At 39.0% G+C, this 21641-nt stretch overlaps 1 protein-coding gene across 31 annotated transcripts in view; it reads right to left on the bottom strand.

Moving 5' to 3' along the window:
• Positions 1–21641, bottom strand: part of Dlg2 (discs large MAGUK scaffold protein 2) — a 1657078-nt gene that overhangs the window by 356235 nt on the left and 1279202 nt on the right. For 21 of the 31 annotated variants that reach the window (XM_075952981.1, XM_075952978.1, XM_075952980.1 and 18 more), the window contains one exon: positions 21090–21245. The exons of the other annotated variants lie outside the window; for them this stretch is intronic. In XM_075952981.1, the coding sequence (XP_075809096.1) occupies positions 21090–21245 (156 nt within the window). The remainder of the gene's footprint in view (positions 1–21089; positions 21246–21641) is intronic. 31 annotated transcript variants of the gene reach the window in all.

The raw sequence follows: 21641 nt of genomic DNA on the forward strand, positions 1-21641 counted from the left end.
CTTTCCACGTACTGAATCATATCTGTATGTCACCATTTTAATGGAAGCTGTCTCTGTATAGGACATGCCATCCACTTCCTATTCCTCAGAGTCTCAGCTACAGCTCCTTGAATATAAAGGATGCTCAATACCAGGAATTGATTTAATTTTATGACCACGGGCAATTCATTTGTACTTTAATGAGTTTCCTCAGCAGTAAACAAGAGCTTTGCGTTTGAACTTCTAGCACCCTCGATAATGCTATGTAGTAAACTTTCTAATTAAAAAAATAAAATTACCTTCCAATCATTAAAATATGAACACTAATATAAAAATTGATTTTGAAATGAGTAGGAAAAAAACTGACTGGGCTCATTTTATATGGAGAGTCGTTGGAGGCAGAGACTCACAAATAATTTTTCGGCTTATTTTTTTTTTCTGCTTCTACCTCTTCTTTGGATGGGCACTTCATTGAGGGCTATTCTTGCTGATTTAGGAATGCTTTTCACTGATGCTCAATCTCAAAAGACCAAACAAAATCAAAACAAAAGAAACAGAACAAGCAAAACAAGCAAGAAGGTTTCTGGCAAAAGTCATACCCATCATATGTATATTCTGAGAATTTTGTTTTTGCAACCAGACTGAGCACATTGTATTTTTAGCATTACCTCTAATGAATCTAGGGAAGCAAGCAACATCACCACTAGCTTCCTCATCTGGATCTCAATATCTGTTGTTTCAATATAGTATATAGCTTTTTATACTTCCAATGAATTTTCATTGTAACGTTCCTTGATCATTTCCAAACATTGGAAGCAAACTGAATCTCTTATTTTAGAACTGCTAGATAAATTATTGTGACTCATATTGTTGATACATTGTTCAATCTTTTAAAATCTAGTGTTATCATACACAACATGGCAGCTTGCAAAATATCTTAACTTTGTAACAATGGCAGCCAAAGATGTGAAACTGTGTGATTTCTGATGAGCTGGATAGCTTCTGGAGTAATCTTGGGAAAATCAGACTGGGTCATGTGGTCCATGGGAAATGATTCTGATTTGGTCTCCTGCATCTCTTGTCCTCTTGCTAGAAGAAGCACTAGCTGTATTTGTTTTGGACAATAGCTTCAAGGACATTAGTGTAGCGGATAATCATGAAAGATGAGACAGTATCTCGGAGTGTACTGCTCATTATAAAGGTTCACGTTCCCTACACTGGGTGGTCTTTGTTGCACTGAACTCAAATCCTTCCTAAGCACCCTGAGTCTTCTTTATGGTGCTGTATGGAAGCAGGGCTCAGGAAACTGCTCAAAATTTTGATATTCTGGCTTTATAGACTACTGTGAGCAATAAAGTCTCCTGATCTAGGAGTCTCAATTCTTCTGCCACTGTTGATGATTGCGTGGGAAGAGAACTGGTTTAACTTGCAGGTAAGGTGAACCCCATAGACATGCATTTTCCTGCTTAAACCTATTTGACCTGCTTTCAGTGGCATCACATGCATTTAGGATCAATGGTAGTAAGGACAATATCCAATATGACGATAACGGCTGACGTTTAATGGGAAAGGATGCTGTGTGCCATCGAATCCTCACAATGATCCAACCTGTGCCAACAATTAATGACAGATGAAGACGGAGACCCGGTATGTTTTAGAAGAAGCAGGGTCCTACTGCCTAGCCATTTTTTCTGACCTCATTTTACACTAAACCTTTTAGTCTCTCCTTTACAAAGCCCCTCCTGAGTCCTCATTCTTATTCTTTGCTCTTTTCCTTTGTAACATCTGTTACATTTTATGCTCACTGTAGAATTAACCAAGGGATCACCTCATTGCTTACTGCGTTGTGTCTTCATCTTCACAGCCATATAGGCAAAGGTGTGAGGTCAGTTTTGTCCTCCAAAGCTTTTGGCAGGACCGGTGCTGGGCATGTTTTGAATTAGTCAATGTATTGATTAATGGAGTGTATTCAAGTGACTTCAAACAATTTATAATTTTGTTTACATGGTGTGGATTTTATTGTTCTCCAAACACCTGGCCATGCAGCTATTTTGCTTTAGTTTAATCAAATACTGGGTTTATATTATTAAAACAAATAAGACATTGGAGCTTTGTCCCTAAAGGGAATTCTGGGAGGCATTTTCAGAGTCTGTAAAATACTGGCAGAATTATAGAAAACACAGCTCAGAGCGAGTGGTGATGAACGGAGAGGACAGATAGGCAAAACCTCCACTGTTTTTCTTGTGGACCATTTACCGAGAGCTATATCACCTGAAATATTTTATCCTAACTAGCTGTCAACCCCTTCTGCTCATTAAATGCCATAAATGCCCCATTGAGTTTTCATTATCACCTTCTGAAGGACTGTTACCTTTTACATTTTAATGGTCTGGTTCATCTTTGCCACAAGTCATTTTTTCTAAAACAAAAATTACACACAGCTGGGTGACAGATGGGGTGTGTCAAAAAATTCTGATCTGTAAATTTCTTCTTTAAAGAAGCAATTTAAACAAATTATATTGTTTTTCAGCTTACACATTGCTTTGTTAGATGAGAATATTTAATAAAGATAGGCCACATGCAAAATTTTGGAGTCAGAGAACAGAGGAAATGTTTAACGGAAATTCTTTTTTTTTAAAAAAAATATTTATTTATTATGTATACAATATTCTGTATGTGTGTATGCCTGCAGGCCAGAAGAGGGCACAAGATCTTGTTACAGATGGTTGTGAGCCACCATGTGGTTGCTGGGAATTGAACTCAGGACCTTTGGAAGAGCAGGCAATGCTCTTAACCTCTGAGCCATCTCTCCAACCCCCGGAAATTCTTAAAATATTATAGAATGCTAGTTTCACAGAAAATTGATTACCAGGGAGGGAACTATATAGAGTCCTACCCATCCCAAAGCTACTCATGGATGTTGGGAGAGGGGCAGTCATTATCTTCAGCTGTACACACACACACACACACTGAGGAGTCCACCAAGTCATTTGTGTAGTCCCAAGCTCATGGTCAGATGATCCTGGCTTGGCTCAGTGCATCTCAAAACACAACACAATACCAACAGCAAATTCCTAACTTTGGGAAGAAAATGGGTAGTGGGAATACTAAGAACATGAAGAGTGAGGTTTATAATAATCAGAATGTACCTCATGTATGTATGAAATTTTCAAAGAACAACCAAAAAGTTGTTTAAAAAGTTGACCATTCAATGACACACTAAAAATACTGACATCTAAAGGTGTCAAAGACACCAGAAGAACACAGCTTACAGAATCAACTAAGCAGGGCTCCCAGAGACTGAAGTGGAAATCATGGGGCCAACACGTCTTCACTAGGTCCTCTGCATACTTAACTGTGATTGATATATGGGCCGAGAAAGAAATCAGAGAAATATCACCCTTCACAATAGCCACAAATAACATAAAATATCTTGGAGTAACTCTAATCAAAACAAGTGGAAGATGGTATGACAAGAACTTCAAATCTTTGAAGAAAGAAATTATAGACACCAGAAAATGGCAAGATCTTCCATGCTCTTGAGTAGTAGAATTGACATAGTAAACATAGCAGTCTTACCAAAAGTAATCTACAGATTCAATGCAATGCCCATCAAAATCCTAGCAAAATTCTTCACAGACATTGAAAGAACAATACTCAATTTCATAAGGAAAAGCAAAAACAAAAAAACAAAACAACCCCCCCAAACAAAAACAAAACTAGGATAGCCAAAACAATACTATACAATAAAGAAACTTCTGGAAGCATCACAATGCCTGACTTCAAACTCTATTACAGAGCTACCGTACTGAAATCAGCTTGATATTGGCATGAAAACAGAAAGGAGGACCAATGAAACTGAATCAAAGAACCAAATATCAACCCACACACCTACAAACACTTGATTTGTGACAAAGTAGCAAAAATATAAAATAGAAAAAGGAAAGAATATTTGACAAATGGTGCTGGCATAACTGGATATTACAATGTAGAATGAAAATAGATCCATATCTATTACCATGCATAAAACTCAAGTACAAATGGATCAAAGACCTCAATTAAAACCCAAAACCAACCGCACTGAATCCTCATAGAAGTACATTTCAATGCATTGGTACAGGAGATCACTTCCTAAATATAACCCCAGTAGCACAGACACCGAGAGAAACAATTAACAAATGGGACCTCCTGAAACTGAAAAGCTTCTGTAAAGCAAAGAACATGGTCACCAAGACAAAATGACAGCCCAAAGAATGGGAAAAGATCTTCACCAACCCCACATAGGACAGAGGGCTGACCTCCAAAACATACAAAGAACCCAAGAAATTGGTCATCAAAAGAACAACTAATCCAATAAAAAATGGAGTACAGATCTAAACAGAGAATTCTCAACAGAGGAATCTAAAAATGGCTGAAAGACACTTAAGGAAATGCTCAACATCCTTAGCCATCAGAGAAATGCAAATAAAAACAACTCTGAGATTCCATCTTACACCTGTAAAAATGGCCAAGATAAAAAACACTGATGACAACTTATGCTGGAGAGGTTGTGGGGTAAAGGGAACACTCCAGCATTGCTGGTGGGAATGCAAACTGGTATAGCTGCTTTGGAAATCAGTATGGCAATTTCTCAAAAAATTAGGAAACAACCTGCCTCAAGACCCAGCAATACCATTTTTGGGTATATACCCAAAGGATGCTCAATCATACCACAAGGACTGTGTTCACAGCAGCATTTTTTCTTTGTCATAGCCAGAACTTGGAAACAACCTAAATGCCCCTTGACTGAAGAGTGGATAAAGAAGTTGTGGTACATTTATACAACGGAGTACTACACAGAAAAAGTAAAATGACATCTTGAAATTTGCAGGCAAATGGATAGATCTAGAACACATCATATTGAGTGAGGTAACTGAGAACCAGAAAGATAAATATAATATGTACTCACTCATAAGTGGCTTTTAGAAATGAAGCAAAGAAAAAATAGTCTACAATTCACAATCCTAGAGAACCTAGACAACAAAGAGGACCCTAAGAGAGACACACATGGGTCTAACCTACATGGGAAGTAGAAAAAGACAAGATCTCCTGAGTAAATTGGGAGTGTGGGGCTCATGGGAGAGGGTAGGATGGGAGGAGAGAGCAAGGAAGGGGAGTGGAAGAAAATATATAGCTCAATAAAACAATAAAACATAAAAACTAAAAAACTGATTTTATGATGAAAAGAAACAGAGGTATAAAACATCTGGAAAAAGAGAGAATCACGTTGGACTATCTGGTTTTCTACACTGTCATTAGTTGTTATGTTTTGTCAAGGATTCCTGGGTAAGGAAAAAGATAATATCACACAAGGTTAGTTACATCAGAGTTTTATTTTCTAGTCCAGCTTCCTGTGAATCATGTCCATACCAAGAAAGCCTGGGAAGGCTCCCTGTGTTCCAGACAGGAAGCTTCACTCTCTTTATGGTTTGTTTTTGCCCTGAAAAGGGATCCATTGGTGCATCTAATTAAGGTTGATACCTGCGGGTGTGGGAGGTGTGACAAAGGGTGCTAGGCTCTAAAACGGGACAAAGGATTGAATCTGAGTCTTTCGTTAGTCATTAAGTTAAATGAACAGTTCAATAGTAAACTCAGCAGAGCAAATCGACAGAGTGGATTACACACCGTGTTGTAGAGTTGAACAGAAAAATTGTCACTACGTAGCGGAAGGAGCAACTTGGGAAATTAATGTGCATGGCTAAACTGCATACACACTGTGCCATGGCACCGGAAGAGGGTTCTAGTTCTACAGCAGAGTCTTGGAGTCATCAGAACGACACACAATGGCCTCAAAGCAACAGCAATGAAACCAAGAAAATACTTGGCTAACAGATGTTTGCATTAATTTGAAAATTTCTACTTCCACTGGGGTCAAGGACCTACAAGACAATGAACATCAAGTGATCAGGGCCTAGAATCACCTGTGGGAACTAATTTTCCTGGATGTTTAAATTAAAAAGTACAAACTAGTAGTACAAAAGATAATACAGGCAAAGAGAGTAATTATTTAAACCTAAGAAAAGTTTTTTTTTCATGCACCTGCTTTGACAAAACAATTTAGTTGCCTCTGATTGTCCTAACAGCTACCCCTATAGCAGTGGTTATTGAGCAAAACACCCTGGGCTTTTGAGTACCTGCTCTGTGCTTGGCACTACTTGAAAGGTATAAGGGACACTAACAAATTTATACTAAGCAACTCTATTCAAGAGGATTTTAATAGCTTAGTGAGACAAGACTAGAAAAACTCATGGTTTGAAAGTAAAACAAAACAGTCTTTCATTAAATAATAATAACGTCTTTCAGTGGACAAAACATAACGCAGCTTTAGAGGACACAGGGGTCACAAAGGAGGGAATATTCAGGAAAGAGTCATAGAAGCAGTGTAGCCTTGAGGCGGGCTTGGGAGCAATATTAGGATTTGGGAAGTGAGGGACACGCAGAGAGAGCAGCACATTCTGGAGTGATGGGGAAGCCAGAGGGCCTTGACAGGGAGCAAGAAAACAAAGACAAAAGTAGACCTGCCTGAATGGAGAAATCAGCTAATAAAAGGCAGAACCAAGGTGCAGGCTTAGTATGTACAAATTCTCTTTTCATCCTGTATTGCTTTTCCTTGAGTTACTCTTTCCTCTGGGCTATAACTTCACATTAGCAGAACTCAAAGTCTCAACCTATAATTTTCTCCTCCTGTGCACCTTGTCTTAGAACGAGTGTTTTGTGAACAAAAGTTTTTATTTCATTTCTTTCTCATGTGTGGGATTTTGCCTTTATATTAGACCATTTCCTCTGCATACACAGTGTTATTGCAGGCACATCAGCATGCCGGTTTTGCAACAGAGTTATTCATTCTGTGCATTTTCGCTGGCCTATGTCGTCTGTAAAATTCTCAACACCACTTCCTAACTGGTTAACCCTACAATATGGAGTTATTAAATTACTTTACTCCCCAGCAGTATCAAAGATACCCCCTGAGCCCCTCAAATATATTCTTTCCTAAGGCTATACAATAAATCAAATACCGAGGCCTCAATTTAGAGAGAAAAACCTGAGGTAACAGTGTGACAGTCTTGATGCCTGCTTCCAAGAGAAAAGCAAAAGTTTCTTTGGATTATGCAATTATCAAATGTGTTTCCTTATTTTAAAAGTATACAGAGAACTTGCTGATCTACCCAACTGTTAGAGAAAGAGCGGTTTAGAGCAGCACAAAAGAGAAGAATTTAGTAAAACAGCATTGACAACCACAAAAGCACAAAGGCGAAAATCAAAATTATGTTTTGCTTTTCCCTGTCTCTTACGGAGGGGCTGATTGCACATTAAGGCAATTCTGTTCCTTAGCTATACAATGGAGAGAAGAAAGAGAAACAAGACTCCCACTTATCTATGTGACGTGTACTTTGTCAAGTGGAGAGAAAGGAAAGGTTTTTCATACCCTCTCGAATCCAAGGTGATATGGGAAGGGGACAAGGTTAAACAGAAGGGCAATGGGATACATGTGCCATGATATCAGAGTGGTGATTATCTAGGAGGAAGAAGGGCACCAGAAAGAGGAGGAGGAGTAGGAGGAGTATGAACAATGCATACATAGCTATATGATATTGTATATATGTATATAAATATATGCACACACATATGTATCTATCATAATGAAACTCGTTACTTTGTATTCTAACTTTAAAAATTAATGTAAAGGGAAACATAGCCAATTTTTTTTTGTTTTTTTTTTTTGAGACAGGGTTTCTTTGTGGTTTTGGAGCCTGTCCTGGAACTAGCTCTTGTAGACCAGGCTGGTCTCGAACTCACAGAGATCTGCCTGCCTCTGCCTCCCGAGTGCTGGTATTAAAGGCGTGCGCCACCACCGCCCGGCCATAGCCAATTTTTTTAATTTCAGAGGAAAAACAGCAAAGTCAACAGTAAAGCAACATATTAATGAATATATACATAGAGTAATTATCAAATTTCTGCTCTACTTGGACTTCTAGTGTTGAAGGATTATAAAGCCTATATCCAAGGGATTTTTGGAAAGAGAGGATTTCAAGCCAAGATTTCAGGCTGTCCTTATATGAAGGTTGTTAGGTTCAGGATTTGAACATTTGAACTTAGTTACATTCTAACTGTGACACCACATTGTTGGGGATTATTAAGACAGTGGATTTAATCAAAACAATAATCTGAAAAATCAAAGACATGAATGTCCCTTGTGATAGGCTATGGAGCATTTGAGTGGAGATGTCTGTTGGGTATTTAGATGTATGGATTGAAGCCAATGAAAGAGGTGATCATTGATAGCTAGATGGGATGTGCCGAGCAGGCCTGAAACCTAGGGTCAGGCACACATTCTGATATTGAGGATGTCAGAAGTCAGAGGGCAGAAAGAATAGAAAACTCTTAGATGCAAATAGAACTGTGTACCTGGCAAGTAGTATGCGGATATATATAAAAGAAGGGGTTTTGTGAGAAGCAAGCACCAGAGATAAGCTTGCACCAAGATAAAATAGAAGGCTCACAAATGTTCCCACTGAATTTAGAAACAGAATCTTGACAACTTTTGAAAATTTATTGCAGAGAACTGATAAGAGTTCCGGTGTTCTAAAGAATGAATGGATCCAGAAGGGGAGATTCTATGAACAACTCATCAAGCTGGAAAGAAGAGTGTCACAGTGTGTGTGTGTGTGTGTGTGTGTGTGTGTGTGCGCGCATGTGTGTAGTGCAGGGTATCTACTCACAGCTCAAAGCTCATCATTTTGGTTAGGCTGGCTAGCTGGCGATCTTAGGGAGTTATCTGTCTCTGTTCTTCAATGCTGAGGTTACAAGCATGGAAGTAGTGTCTGGCTGTTTATGTGGGTATTGGGGGTTAAAAATTATGTCCTTATGTTTTCAGAACAAGTGCTCTTATCCAATGAGCCATCCCCCAGCCCCAGAGAACTCAGTTTATAACTCCACTCTGCCAACTATTATCTTTAATAGTAAGATGGGAATACAAAATGCCTATTATGTAGATTTCATGACAGGATTAGTAATTATGTTTGCAGACCACTTAATAGAATGTAAGTACTTATTAAATGAAAACTATGTAACCGAGTTTTTTAAAAATATAAAACATCTGAAGAGCTCCAGCTCTTCTGAATAACTGATTATTCCAGAAATCTGCCAGAATAGGCATGCCCTCCAGTTACATGAGTTTGTCTTATTTTATCTGAGTATTTAAGATCATAGGGAATAATCTTCATTTCATTGTTGCTACATGAATTCTTTAACACTTAAATGGACTCAACAGATTGTTGATGAACTTCACAGCACTAATGTCTGGAATACTCTTCTGATATTGTTGGACTTACTTTTCTCAATGTTTTAAGAGCACAGACAAGATCTTTTGTTTGACTACCCTTTCTGGGCACATTATGTATGACTGAAACATAACTTAGTGACTGAAGATGTGACACGAGCTTTAGGTCTACTTGTAACATGCTTCGCTTTCATTTTCATTTATAGTGGGTGGCAGGAATATTAGCAGGAATAGGATTCCTTCACCCTGTCAAATACTGACATTTGCTTAGCACGCTGAACAAACGTTGAGAATGACCGGCGCTGAGAGTAAAGTCCATTTGCACATCTTAATCTGTTCCTTTTCAATCTTCTAAGTTTGTTGAATTGATTTTTGTTTTATTACTCTTTACAGGGTCAATCAGAGTAGCCAAGAAGATTCTTTCTATGTACCTTCAGTGTTCCTTCGAAAGCTGAGGAGTGCACAATGCTCCAAAACCTTTAAGTATGGCAGAAACATCCATATATGGTCTGACCTCACTAGGTGTGGCTGCTCATCATGGAGTACAAATGAACCTAACATTAACAAAAAATAGATAAATAGATGTCACTTTCTGCAATGCGCAGCAGATATGCTGATGATGTCTGGTTTCTGTGGCCTGATTTGGAAGGCAGGAGCTCCAGATCAACTTTATCTGCCACCTTCCACAAAGACGGTCTGCAACATTCTCTTCGATCTCCTGAGTCTTCCGTCTTCTGCCTGAGTGTTGAAGAGCTACCACCAAACATAAACTCTGCCTTTGAACTTGAAACTGTCAGTCATTATGCGGTAGATACAAATCACTTGCCTTCTGCTCTGCTCACACATCACATGGACAACACGTGGCCTGATTCTTACCCACAAGTAACTTACAAGGAGACAGCCTGACGTAGAGCTATTATTAAAAAGAAGGCTATTAATTTGTTTAGACCGTTCTATTTCATTAGTCATTTTACAAATACTAGTATAAATGGGTAAAAAATATGGTATTTATATATAATGGAGTACCATATAGCACGAAAAGAAAGAAATCCTGTCATCTGAACTCTTCTTGACATTTATTATTCCTCTGGTCATTATGGGATGGGATTTCATGCGGAAGAACTGTAAACCATTGCAATCCCCTTGGTAACCTTATTGGGACTCGGTAAGAAGAAACCGTCTAAAGATTGTCCAATAAGTGAGATGCGGAGTTGGAGAGAAGTTGAGTGGAGAGGACACATGGTTGTCACTTGCTGACAGAGGGACAGAAAAGAGTATTCTGTAACACTCTGTGATGAGGTCTCATTCTGACACGGAGAAGGGATGAATCAGAGGGTCTTTAAAATGAATCAGCTCTAGGGAGGAGAGCAGAAAACACAGCTAGAATTGGGGACCGTGACGCATAGGAGGTTTCTGGCTAGAGCTTCAGGGGATAGCATCCATGATCAGAATCTGCTTGATGCCTCACTGGGCAAGGACTTCTTCATGTATACCATGACCTCAGTCATTGTCCCATTTCTCTTATGGGAACCTTTAAACTCTGGGATTTTGTAAGTAGATCACATCCTGAGAAAGAAAATGTTCTCGAAACGGAATGTTAATAATGCCCAACCAGAATAGCCCATATCTGTCTTGTCTACCTCCCTGCTGGAGAGACAGTCTAAATGAGAGCCTGATTTATGGGTCACAAGGACCCTAGAGGGAAGTGCTCCATTACTGAAATCAGGGCAGGGAATACAGCTGGGACAGGAACACCACTGCTCGAGAAGATGGAAGGAGATAAGAAAGACCTTCCCATCTCCCTTGAGGAAGACCTTCACATGAACCAGCACTCTCACACACCACCTGTCCAGGGACATATGGGGATCTGCAGGGGGTTGTCTGGACTCCTGACTGACTGTGAAGTAGCTGTCCAGGGTAGCAAGCATCTCTGCTAAATGAACCGTTTTAAAGGATGGAAAGCATCTCACTTTGTAGCTTCCTGATATGGCACCGAAACTAGAAGTCTAGCCTAGGCAGGGGCTCCTGTCCAGACAAAGGTGGCAAAGGAAGATATGTATATCTGAGGGAGCACTAATAAGGAGCTGGACACGGACAAAGGCCATAAGGCTAAGTAAGGTTATGAGCAGGGGAAATACTGAAGAAAATGGTTGGTTGCATTGTGGGAATAGCTGAGACTGGGGGTGAGAATTACCAATGGGTGCTTTAAGGAAGGAAGAAGAAAGCACAGAAGCCCAGTAATTGTAATGGGATCTGGCCAGAGGCTTGTGTTGTTCTTATTTCCACTCCCTGCCCCTTGTATTCCATTTCTCATGTTCAGGGTAACCTGCACCTGCCACTAAGAGATTTCACTGCTGGGAAAATAGTTTCTTCTTGAGTAACTGCTACCCTGAGCTCACAGGGGGCAGATAGAAAGAAAAATGGGCTATGGTCTGACCTTCAGCTTCCACAGGAAACTCTCTAAATGCCTGAGACTCAATGAATATAAAATATAGCATCAAGAGAAACTATGCTGGATCAAAAATAAGTAGGGAGAAAAGTAGAGGAACACACACAGAAATACATGGACATGAACACTTCCACATAGGAACCCTCACATGAACACACACATATATGCACCTGCACACATACATGTGAAGACACACACACACATGGATACACACATGTGCATGCATGTGTGCGCACACACACGAGCATGTGTATACATGTATGTACATGCATATATACACTTGAATTAATGCAAAATACATTTCTAGATTTTTCTTTTAACATAGATGGCTGTTGACACTTTGTACGGAGGACACCATGTAGACCCAGTAGCTAAACCTACCAAGAACAAGACTCATTCATATTGGGGTTGCATATCTGCCCATGCTCCAACTTAATAATGAATACTTGACACGTATTAAAAGTCTGACACAGTTTCCTCCTCTGGAAGTTCTGGAGTTTGGAGTCAATGGCTTGGTCCAGTCTCCATCCCTGAACTCATATTAGCTTCTTTATCTATTAACCTGTACATTGGACCGAAAGGTATTGTCACACTTGTGCCCGAGGCCCAAGAAAGGAGGCAGGATGCTAAAAGAACTTGAGAGAAATGTAAATACTCAACGTCACTAAGATTCCATTTCTTACCCCAAAGCTGGGCTATCTGCTCTGTCAAGTGGGGTGTTCACAAGACCACCTGATGTGGAAGAGGAGTTGGAGCTCAGATTCAATCGGAAAGCTATTTACCAGGCTCCAGGCTCTGCTACAGGTGCCCTTCTTTTAGAAGTGAGGGCACTTTTTTTTTTTAACATGAAGGAAGGTACTGGCAACCTTAGCATAGACCCTTTTAAAGGAAAGCTTATTGCTGGGGATGCTGGGCCACACTAAGAGCAATATCACTCAGGAGGCTGAGACAGGGGGATCTAAAGTTTGAGGCCAGTCACTGTTAGACTGTGAGACCCTGTTAGGGGAGGAAATAGTCAATTAGAAAGTTGATTCTTTAATCTACATAAGGTCTGCCAACCAAAGGAAAGGCTTGAAAAGGCTGTAAGAACAAAGTAAATTTGATCTCATAATAAGGATAAAAATATTCTATATTCAAAAACATACAAGTATCTCCACGAACACAGGAAGTTTTGCTCAGCAGTCTTCCTACGCTGCCAAGCCAACCATCTGCCCGCCTTCATAATTTACTGCATTCATAATTAGGCCACGAATGGAAAGAGCCTTTTGTAATAGTCTTTCAAGAAAAAAACATCATTTTTCTCTTATCCTGAGGTCTCTTTATCATGGGGAGATCTTAAAATGTCATTGAAAATATTCATGCAGCATTATTCATGCTCATCAGGGATGCTCTCAGTCCTCCTGGTGACCCAGCCAGATGAATGTGATCTTGTTGTTCCTTTGCTAATGTGGAAGCTAATGACTGGAAGACAACCGCGACTCACCCACTCAGGTGACTTAGAGAGATAGCTATGGAGTCAGAATTCCAATCCTCACAACACTCAGTCAAAGACCCTGCTCCAGTCTAGATATTAATTGTTGTTTGATTTTTTTCTTATCCATCCATCCATCCATCCATCCATCCATCCATCCATCCATCCATCTGCCCCGGCCAATACTATGTCAACTTGACACAAACTAGATTCACCAGAGAGGAGGAAACCTCAATTGAGGAAAAGCCTCCATAAGATTAGGATGTAGGGTATTTTTTTTATTAGTGATGGACGTAGGAAGGATCCATTCATTGTAGGTTCTGGGTGCTATAAGAAAGCAGGCTGAGCCAAGCCATGGGGAGCACGCCAGTAAGAAGCACCCCTCTATGGTCTCTGCATCAGTTCCTGCCGCCAGGCTCCTAACCTGAGTGAGTTCCTGCTCTCGCTACATTTGATGATAAAACTGCTATATGTTAACTGTGAGCAAAATAAACCCTTTCCTCCAAAAAAACTTGCTTTTTCGTCATGGTGTTTCATCACAGCAACAGAATCTCCAACTAAGTCACAACAGTCAGACGTTGTACACATTTCCTCCAGCAGAATTCAATATTCAAAGTATGATGTGATTGCAACATGCAAGCAAAGTAGAGATTATAGAACTCTCCCATTCAGGTTCACTTCCTACTCATGCAGAAGTTCCCTTAGGTTCTTGGGACCTCAGTTTTTTTCCACTGGAAAAACGAACATTGTAATAACACATACCTTCCTAGGGTACCATTGTGTTTAATGAGTTTATTTTTATAAGTGGCTAGCTGGTAGGTAATTAGAAGATGCATATAATAACTGCTATTATTGCCATTATTGGAATCACCATCATTACTATATGCCAGGTACCATTTTAAAAAGAATACAATAAATAAAATAAATCTTACTTTAATGGGATGCATATTATAAGGGTAAGTCTTCCTATTTTGAGATAGAACCTCGCTATGGAGTCCTGGGTCACTTGCCCTGGTCCTTTCAGTGTTAAATCTTGACTATTTCATTTTCAGTGATTTTGTTTCATAGTTCCATGTATTTGTCAAACAAGGAAGCACAATGTTTTCAGTACACTTTGTATAACCACACCTATCTTATAAAGATAAAATGAGTTAGAACACAGAAAAATATTGCAACAGTTCTAACTCATAAAAGCACCCAATACACGTTAGTGGCTTTAATTAATACCTACAGCGTGGGTGTTACTATTTCCATTCTTTCTGAGTCCGTAATTTGTAGCTATAGTAATTTGCATAGAATTTTTCTCCATGGAAGGCTTTTGAAATTGTGCTTATGTTTTGATCTCTTACCACCGCCAAATAATATGATAACTGCCTAAGTAAATACACTCATTATTTCTAAAACAACAACAAAAAGAGATCCTAAAATCAGGGGGAAATTTCTTTCCGTCTCAGATGGATACATACGCTGTTTGTTTTGTTTTTAGCAGCAGATCAATTAAGTTTGATTATTCAATTTAATATATTGTTTAAACGAGAGGAGTTTTGGAACAAGACTAACCTGGGCTGGCTCAAGCTTTTTTATAATCAATTATTTGTCCCTGGCCAAGACTCCATTCCCACTCCACCTGCCAGCGTTGATGAGCGCCAGAGGGCATATATGACAGGTGTGTTTGGTTGCATACTACACAATTTTCATGGTGATTAAAAAATCTATTCTTGAATTCTTATTTAAAGAAATCCCTTGCCCAAGTATTAAAAAAAATGGGACAGACAGTGCTAATGGGTCATTTAGAGCACACATCAACTGGAAACCAAGGCATGTTTCATTAGGAGCATTTGGATGCATTGCTCTGTGGAAGGAAGAGGCTGGGGATGAAGTCTGGGCAGAGCAGGCTCAGTTATAATGCAGGAGTCAATGGATCTCTCCTGACTTTCCTTAATTCAGACTGGACTTGGGGAGAATCTCCTCCAAAACGGTAGGAGACCCCCTTCAAATTGAAGCTGCCATCTAGATTCAGGAAGTGTTATGTCTTCAGAGCCATGTCCCAAGGCTTTCCTCTCTGGTTTTAATTAAAATAAAAAAGATTAATAGTTCTTTAGATTCTATATACATTTTAAGTAAGGAAGAAAGTCAATGATTGGTTTATCTTTCTTTTCTATTGGTGCTATCTCCCAGATCGACAGGTGTGAGCAATGCTCAAAGTTTCTCCCGTGGTCCACAGGTTGGTGGCAGAGTGGATGTGAGATGTAGAGAATTAATGAGAAGTGGGTGCTTATAGAGTGGGTAGGAGCAAAGTTAAAATCCCATGAGAGCCTGAGGAAAACCGAGCATGCTCTGAGGAGGGTCCAGAGAGACCACTGGTTTTTCGGAACCCGCACTGATAAACACTTTTCACCTGACTTGTAGCAAGAGAAAGGAATATGTGTGAGTTCAGAGCTTTAAACAGTGAATAAGTGGGGTGTGTGTGGGGGATTCAGATGAATGAGGTCAACTCCTGGATGGAAAAATTCATTTACTCAAGTTCTCCAGATTCCCATGGCCATCCATAAAGGGACCAGCAAAGACATGATTATTTCCAAACTTCTTCATGAGAAAATTGAAGAAGAGAGACAAAGAGAGAGACAGACAGAGAGAGACAGACAGAGAGAGAGCACTAAAATGTATGTTATTAGTATGGCCAAAGGAAGGACTTGAACTCAAATGGTATAGGTAACTTGTTGACCTCTCTATGACATCACACGGCCCCCTCTAAATGATGGTCCTAAATGTTCTTTGTTTCTCTCTTCTTTCATTACTTTAAAGAACCCCAAATCTCCTTCTAAATATTGTAATTAATTGTAGAAAATACTAGGTTTCATTAAGATATTTTCATGTATAAACATAACATTTCATTGTTCTTTGGGGAATTTTAAGTGTGTTTATTATGAAGAAGAATACCCATTCTCTATAAAAAGCAATGTAGTAAATATGCCGAGCCAGATATTTCTCCTCATGTATCAACTATTACGCAGCATTGAACATGTAAGAGTCTGAATCTATTTGTATCTATCTCTGCAGAGCGACCCTGGTTATCAGGATGTCAAGTGTACTCAAAGGTATCGACGACACATACTCATCTCCCTGTCTTCAAAAGCTTCTAACACTGTAGGATAAGAATCTCTTTAAAATCACAGTTCATATAGCAGTTTTAACATTGGACAAGCCCCACCACTGTTTATAGCAAAAGTCCCTCTATGCTCTGCAGGTACCCGTAACTACAACTTGACCCCTCACCTGAAGCTGCACAGGCCTCCTGATATTCCCATAAGTCACCTTGCTTTTCTACACCAATGGGCTCATTTCTTTTATTCCCAATACATTTGTTTCTCTAATATGAATGACAGTCTCAGTGTCTTCTTGATAATTTCAGGAAGACCAGAAACACAATCTGTTTGCCTTTAATTGTCTTCAGTAGCTGAGGTTTCTAAAGTTTGCCCTGCTAGGCACAGTGCTAAACCTCTTCAAGGCTTGAGTGTGACCTGACTCCTCAGTTGTCCTTTGTACAAATAAACTTTTAAATTTAATTGATTCCAAACACAAAACAAAACAAAGCAACGAGCTACAGAGATTAGGTCCATTAGAGGACCAGGACTCAGAGAAGATACATATTACACAGTGCCTAAGTCATCACTTGCATGCCATTGAGTTTAAGGGAGGAGAATATATCTCATCTGCTTTTGAACACAACATGTAGCATCTAACCGACATGCTGCAATAACTGAAGTACTTTATATAATACTTTGAATCCATTTTATAATACTTTGAGTCCATTTCTTATCCAAAATCTACCAGCACATTTTAATTGACTATCAACTGTTTTGCCTCAGTCTCTCCTTTAAACTGCAAAATATAATAACCAAGACCATTTTTTTTATAAAAGAACACATGAAAACACAACATAGACGTTGAAAAGACAGCCAAGAATACTATTCACATTGCCTCAGGAACATCAAAAAAGAAATATCTGGTTCTTTCAAAGTAGAAAAACCAATTATGACATCAAAAACTATTTTCTCTTTAAGGAAAACGTGATGTGCTAGATAAGTGGAAGTCTCGTAGCAATGTCATTTTTTAATAGAACTTCAAATTTTAGTTTAACTCCAGGCTCTTCTCATTTCTTTCTCACGCATCACCTGAAAAGTCACTCTAAAAATAATCAGTGTCTTTAGCTAATATGCCAAGCAATTTAAAAGGATTTCCTAAGGAAAACATAACACCTCTTTTTTATAGATAATCATTTACTAGTAAGATATGTACTCAGTTTATCTCTGAGCCTTTGCTAGAAGTTCAATAGAACTGAAAACTTAAATTTCCCACTGAAACTCAGACAACATAGAAAAAGGAGTTCTCCTTAATTTTGTCAATTTATCACTGTCTTTCTAGATGTCAATCTAGGATCGATACATACAAGGAGAATTTCACAGGTTAAATTTCCCTGAGCTGCCTCAATTATGAATCTGCAGTTTGAGGCAGTGACTGCTGTACCCGTACTGATGGACTTCCCAAACAGACTCTGGGAAATTCTCAGATGCCCTGCCAGTCACTGTAGGTTAAAGCTCACACATTTTCCCCCCAATACTTTTGATTGGTCTTTTCAGCAAGCACCTCAAAAACATTTGTTATAGTATCGTATTTTGCATTTGGTTGGAGCTTGATATGTCTTGGGTGGATAAATAGACAGGTGCATTCTTTCAATATTATTTTTAAGTAAGGATTTCAACATGTTTTACTGTTATTATGAGTAATTTTAAAACATAGACTGAAGAAGGTCATAGACTGGGACATTGTAACTAGCCTAGAAATGGGATTTTATATTTGACTTCTTTATAAAAGAGACCATGCCTTATTTGAGGATTCAGTAGAAAAGTAAGATATAGTTCAGAAAATGGAATCAGAATCTTTGAAGCATTTTCATGAAATACTAGCTACAGTTCAAGAAACATCAGCTTGGGCGGTGGTTACATTGGAGAAGTAAAAAAACCTCTGAAACACGTCACTCTGTCTTCCTGAAGAGTTCACAGCTGTCTAATGGATCTGCGATGTGGATGCTGAGCACTAAAGTAACTTAGGTAGGAGTGTAATGTACAGTGAGATCCCATCACTGTGGTGTGCTCTATCTGTAAATTCGATTATCAAGGGCTAGTGCCATGCATTTGCTATGAACTGAATAAAAAAAGTATGAATGAAACTTGGTCGGGAAAGTATCAGTTTGCTTGTCTGAAGATCATATTTTCCTTGTTTACTTATTTTTCATTTACCAAAATGAAATAAAAGTGTACAATTAAATTTTCAGGGAGATATATAAAGGTGTGTGTGTGTGTGTGTGTGTGTGTGTGTGTGTGTGAGAGAGAGAGAGAGAGAGAGAGAGAGAGAGAGAGAGAGAGAGAGAGAGAGAGAGAGAGAGAAAGGGAGGATATAATAGATAATAGGGACCTGATTTTTCTTTCAGAGAGTTTCTCTAACCAAATGCAATTTAAACTTGGATCTAAGATGACCAGAAGTTATTAGGTAAAGTGTAGAAAAGCGTTTCCATTCAAGTGAAAAGCACATGGTGGAGATGTAACACAGTTGGTGCATAGAATGTATGCTGGTGGAGATGTAACACAGTTGGTGCATAGAATGTATGCTGGTGTGGGTACCATGGTCAGCAGAATATGAGGAGCTCAGAAGGCAGGCAGATGCTAGATCATGCAGAGTCTGGCTTTGCATTTCCTTGTAATGCAAAAGGAGAAAGAGATTTGATCTGTTTTACTTTGACAGATCACATTAGCTGCATTCACAGTAGGTGCGAGGCTGACAGTGGATGCGGTGAGAACAGTTAGGAAGCTATTATAGGGAGGTGATGATGGGCATTGATGGAAGTGGTAGCGATAGAAGGAAAGGGAAGTGAATAGACCTGAGGGGTTATTTTGAGGGAAGAGTCCATCGGACCTGAAGATGGACTCACTGATGGAGATGGGAAGACTAATACTGCTAAGTATCACTCTCAAGTATTTGACTTCAGTCATTGTGCCAATGCCGCTGTCACTCATTGAGTGGGTGATTGGGAAGGAGTTGCTAAATGGGTTTGAATACTTTTGGCATCAGCGTGCTGCTGAAAAATGCCCCCAGAACGGGTGCATATACACGTCTGAGAATAATCTTTTTTCTAGACAGATAAAAGAGAAGACAGTGCTAAATTGAAGGAAGGGGTAAACAAGACAGAATTAGAATGAATGGGAAGTAAAATCCCCAAAGTCATGGGAAAGGTAGGTGTGGTTTGGTGCATGTCGACATCACTTAGGGCATGTGATTTGAGAAGGATATGCCTAACAAACCACAATGCCTTGATCTGCAAAATGAAGAAATGCCTTTATTTAGAAAAGCAAAATGATGATCACATCTGTCTCATAATCTGATTCTGAGGATTGAAGGAAATAATTCATAAGAACTACTTTAGCCAAATGCCTGGCTAAAGAAGAGTTCATTGATTGTACAGAGCTGACCACAGAGAAGTCATTATGGCAGTGTGTAAATATCTTCCTTTCTTCCATGGCTATGAAACCTTAGTCCTTGAGTTTCTAACTTGTATAGGTCATCGCACCAACGAGTAGCTTCTTAGGAATCAGTAAAATGGTAGGATTTAATTAATATTTATAAATCACTACGCAATGTTGTTAAGCTTAGATTATTGCAATCAGTGAAATTTTTGAGCTGATGGGATAGTCAAATTTTTCTCGTTTATTTCTAGAAATGCTAGCTAGAATTTAAAGTTTGCTATTTAGTTTTCTGAGAGATCAGTAAATGAATTTTAACTGAATTACCTTAAAACATAAAAAAAGTGTTTTAAATGAAGGTCCTTTCAATATATTTATTTTCACTTTGAATCATTCTAAAATCTGTATGTATTTTTCTCAGCCCTAACACCATTATGAGGACACTGATTCTGAAAACATAATTAAATAGGCACCTATATTGCATAGGAATCTTCCACCTGGGCTCTTCATCTAGACTGAATTTGCAAGTGTCTCATGGAGCACTAGATTTTATTTTTCCTACCCTGATTGGCCTGTGACTGGCTACTATTTGATAACAGTCTTTTCATGCTCACACACATGCTTTAGGAGATTAAGGCAGAATTGTGTGCAGTCTTTAGACATAGAAGAATTTGCTGGCAAGTTGTTATGGAAAACCTAGGAATATTCTAAGATCAAATTTGAATGGTATATTTACTGGCCAAAAATCGTGCAGCGAGACATCCCATAATTTTTCTTGACTTTTGTATCTTTATGCAGGGATGAATGAAATAAGACAACATATATAAAAACCTAGCAGTAGCAAAGTGCAAATACTGTTTATGGTTACTGTGGTTAGATAGAAACCAATTAATTCTATAGCTCCAGAGAACTGGTTAATTCCTCTAGAAGCCAATTATATGCTGACTTTAGTTTAATATTCTAATTGACATTAAATGACAATAATAATATGTACATATTTCCGTCATTGTGTCTGAGGCATAATGAACATTTATTGAGTATTATTTAAAGTACTCATTAAATGTTCTCTTTTATCCCTCTAATGAAGGAAACAGTGCTGGCACAAGGTAATTATTTCCTTATTGAACACATGGAGCTCTACATGATCATGTCTGGAAGTGCTTTGTGAGCACAGCAGCAAGAAAAATAATAAAAGCCATGTTCTCAATTTCTCCCATCATACCATGGAAGCCGAACATCGCTCCACAAGGAAGGTGCTGAGCACAAAAACAGGTGAGCGGAGGCGAATTCCACCCACCGAGCCTTGTGGAAGCACATGCAACTGGAGGCAAAGCGAGGAAGCGCATGCAGTACCTGGTCATGTCAGAGTCAGGGAGCAGGCCTAGATGGTAGTGGGGGTAGGGAGCTGAGAGAAGGAAGCTTTTGTCACACTCAACAGGGGAATAGTGCCTGGGAGAAGCAGGCTTATCACACAGTTTGTTCACAGTGCTGTAAACGGGTTCCGGAGGCCTGGTAACACAAGAGCAAGAGAAAGATGCAGAGTTAGCACACAGGAGCACCAATCCTACGGCCAGTAGCAGTTCACCGTATTTTAAAGGAAATATCCAACTTCAAGACATTTTATCATTAGGTCCTAGTACAAATCAATCTCTCTGCTTATACTTAATACATCATACATTATTTATAGATTTATTTAGACGTATATTGACTTTATTTCTTAGCCTCAGTTGTGAGTAGATCCGGCTCCATAAATTTGTTTAGTTCAGTATGACCCGGGCAGGGTGTTTTCTGAACAAGCTGATTTTGCTAAAATCTTTGTAATTATTTCCTACTGAATTCCCCTCTCTGCTAACTTGAAACTCTAAGCAATATGATGACTGGTACTTCAAAAACTATCCTGGACCA

Source organism: Microtus pennsylvanicus, chromosome 18, assembly GCF_037038515.1.
Source record: "Microtus pennsylvanicus isolate mMicPen1 chromosome 18, mMicPen1.hap1, whole genome shotgun sequence".
NCBI classification, from domain to species: Eukaryota; Metazoa; Chordata; class Mammalia; order Rodentia; family Cricetidae; genus Microtus; species Microtus pennsylvanicus.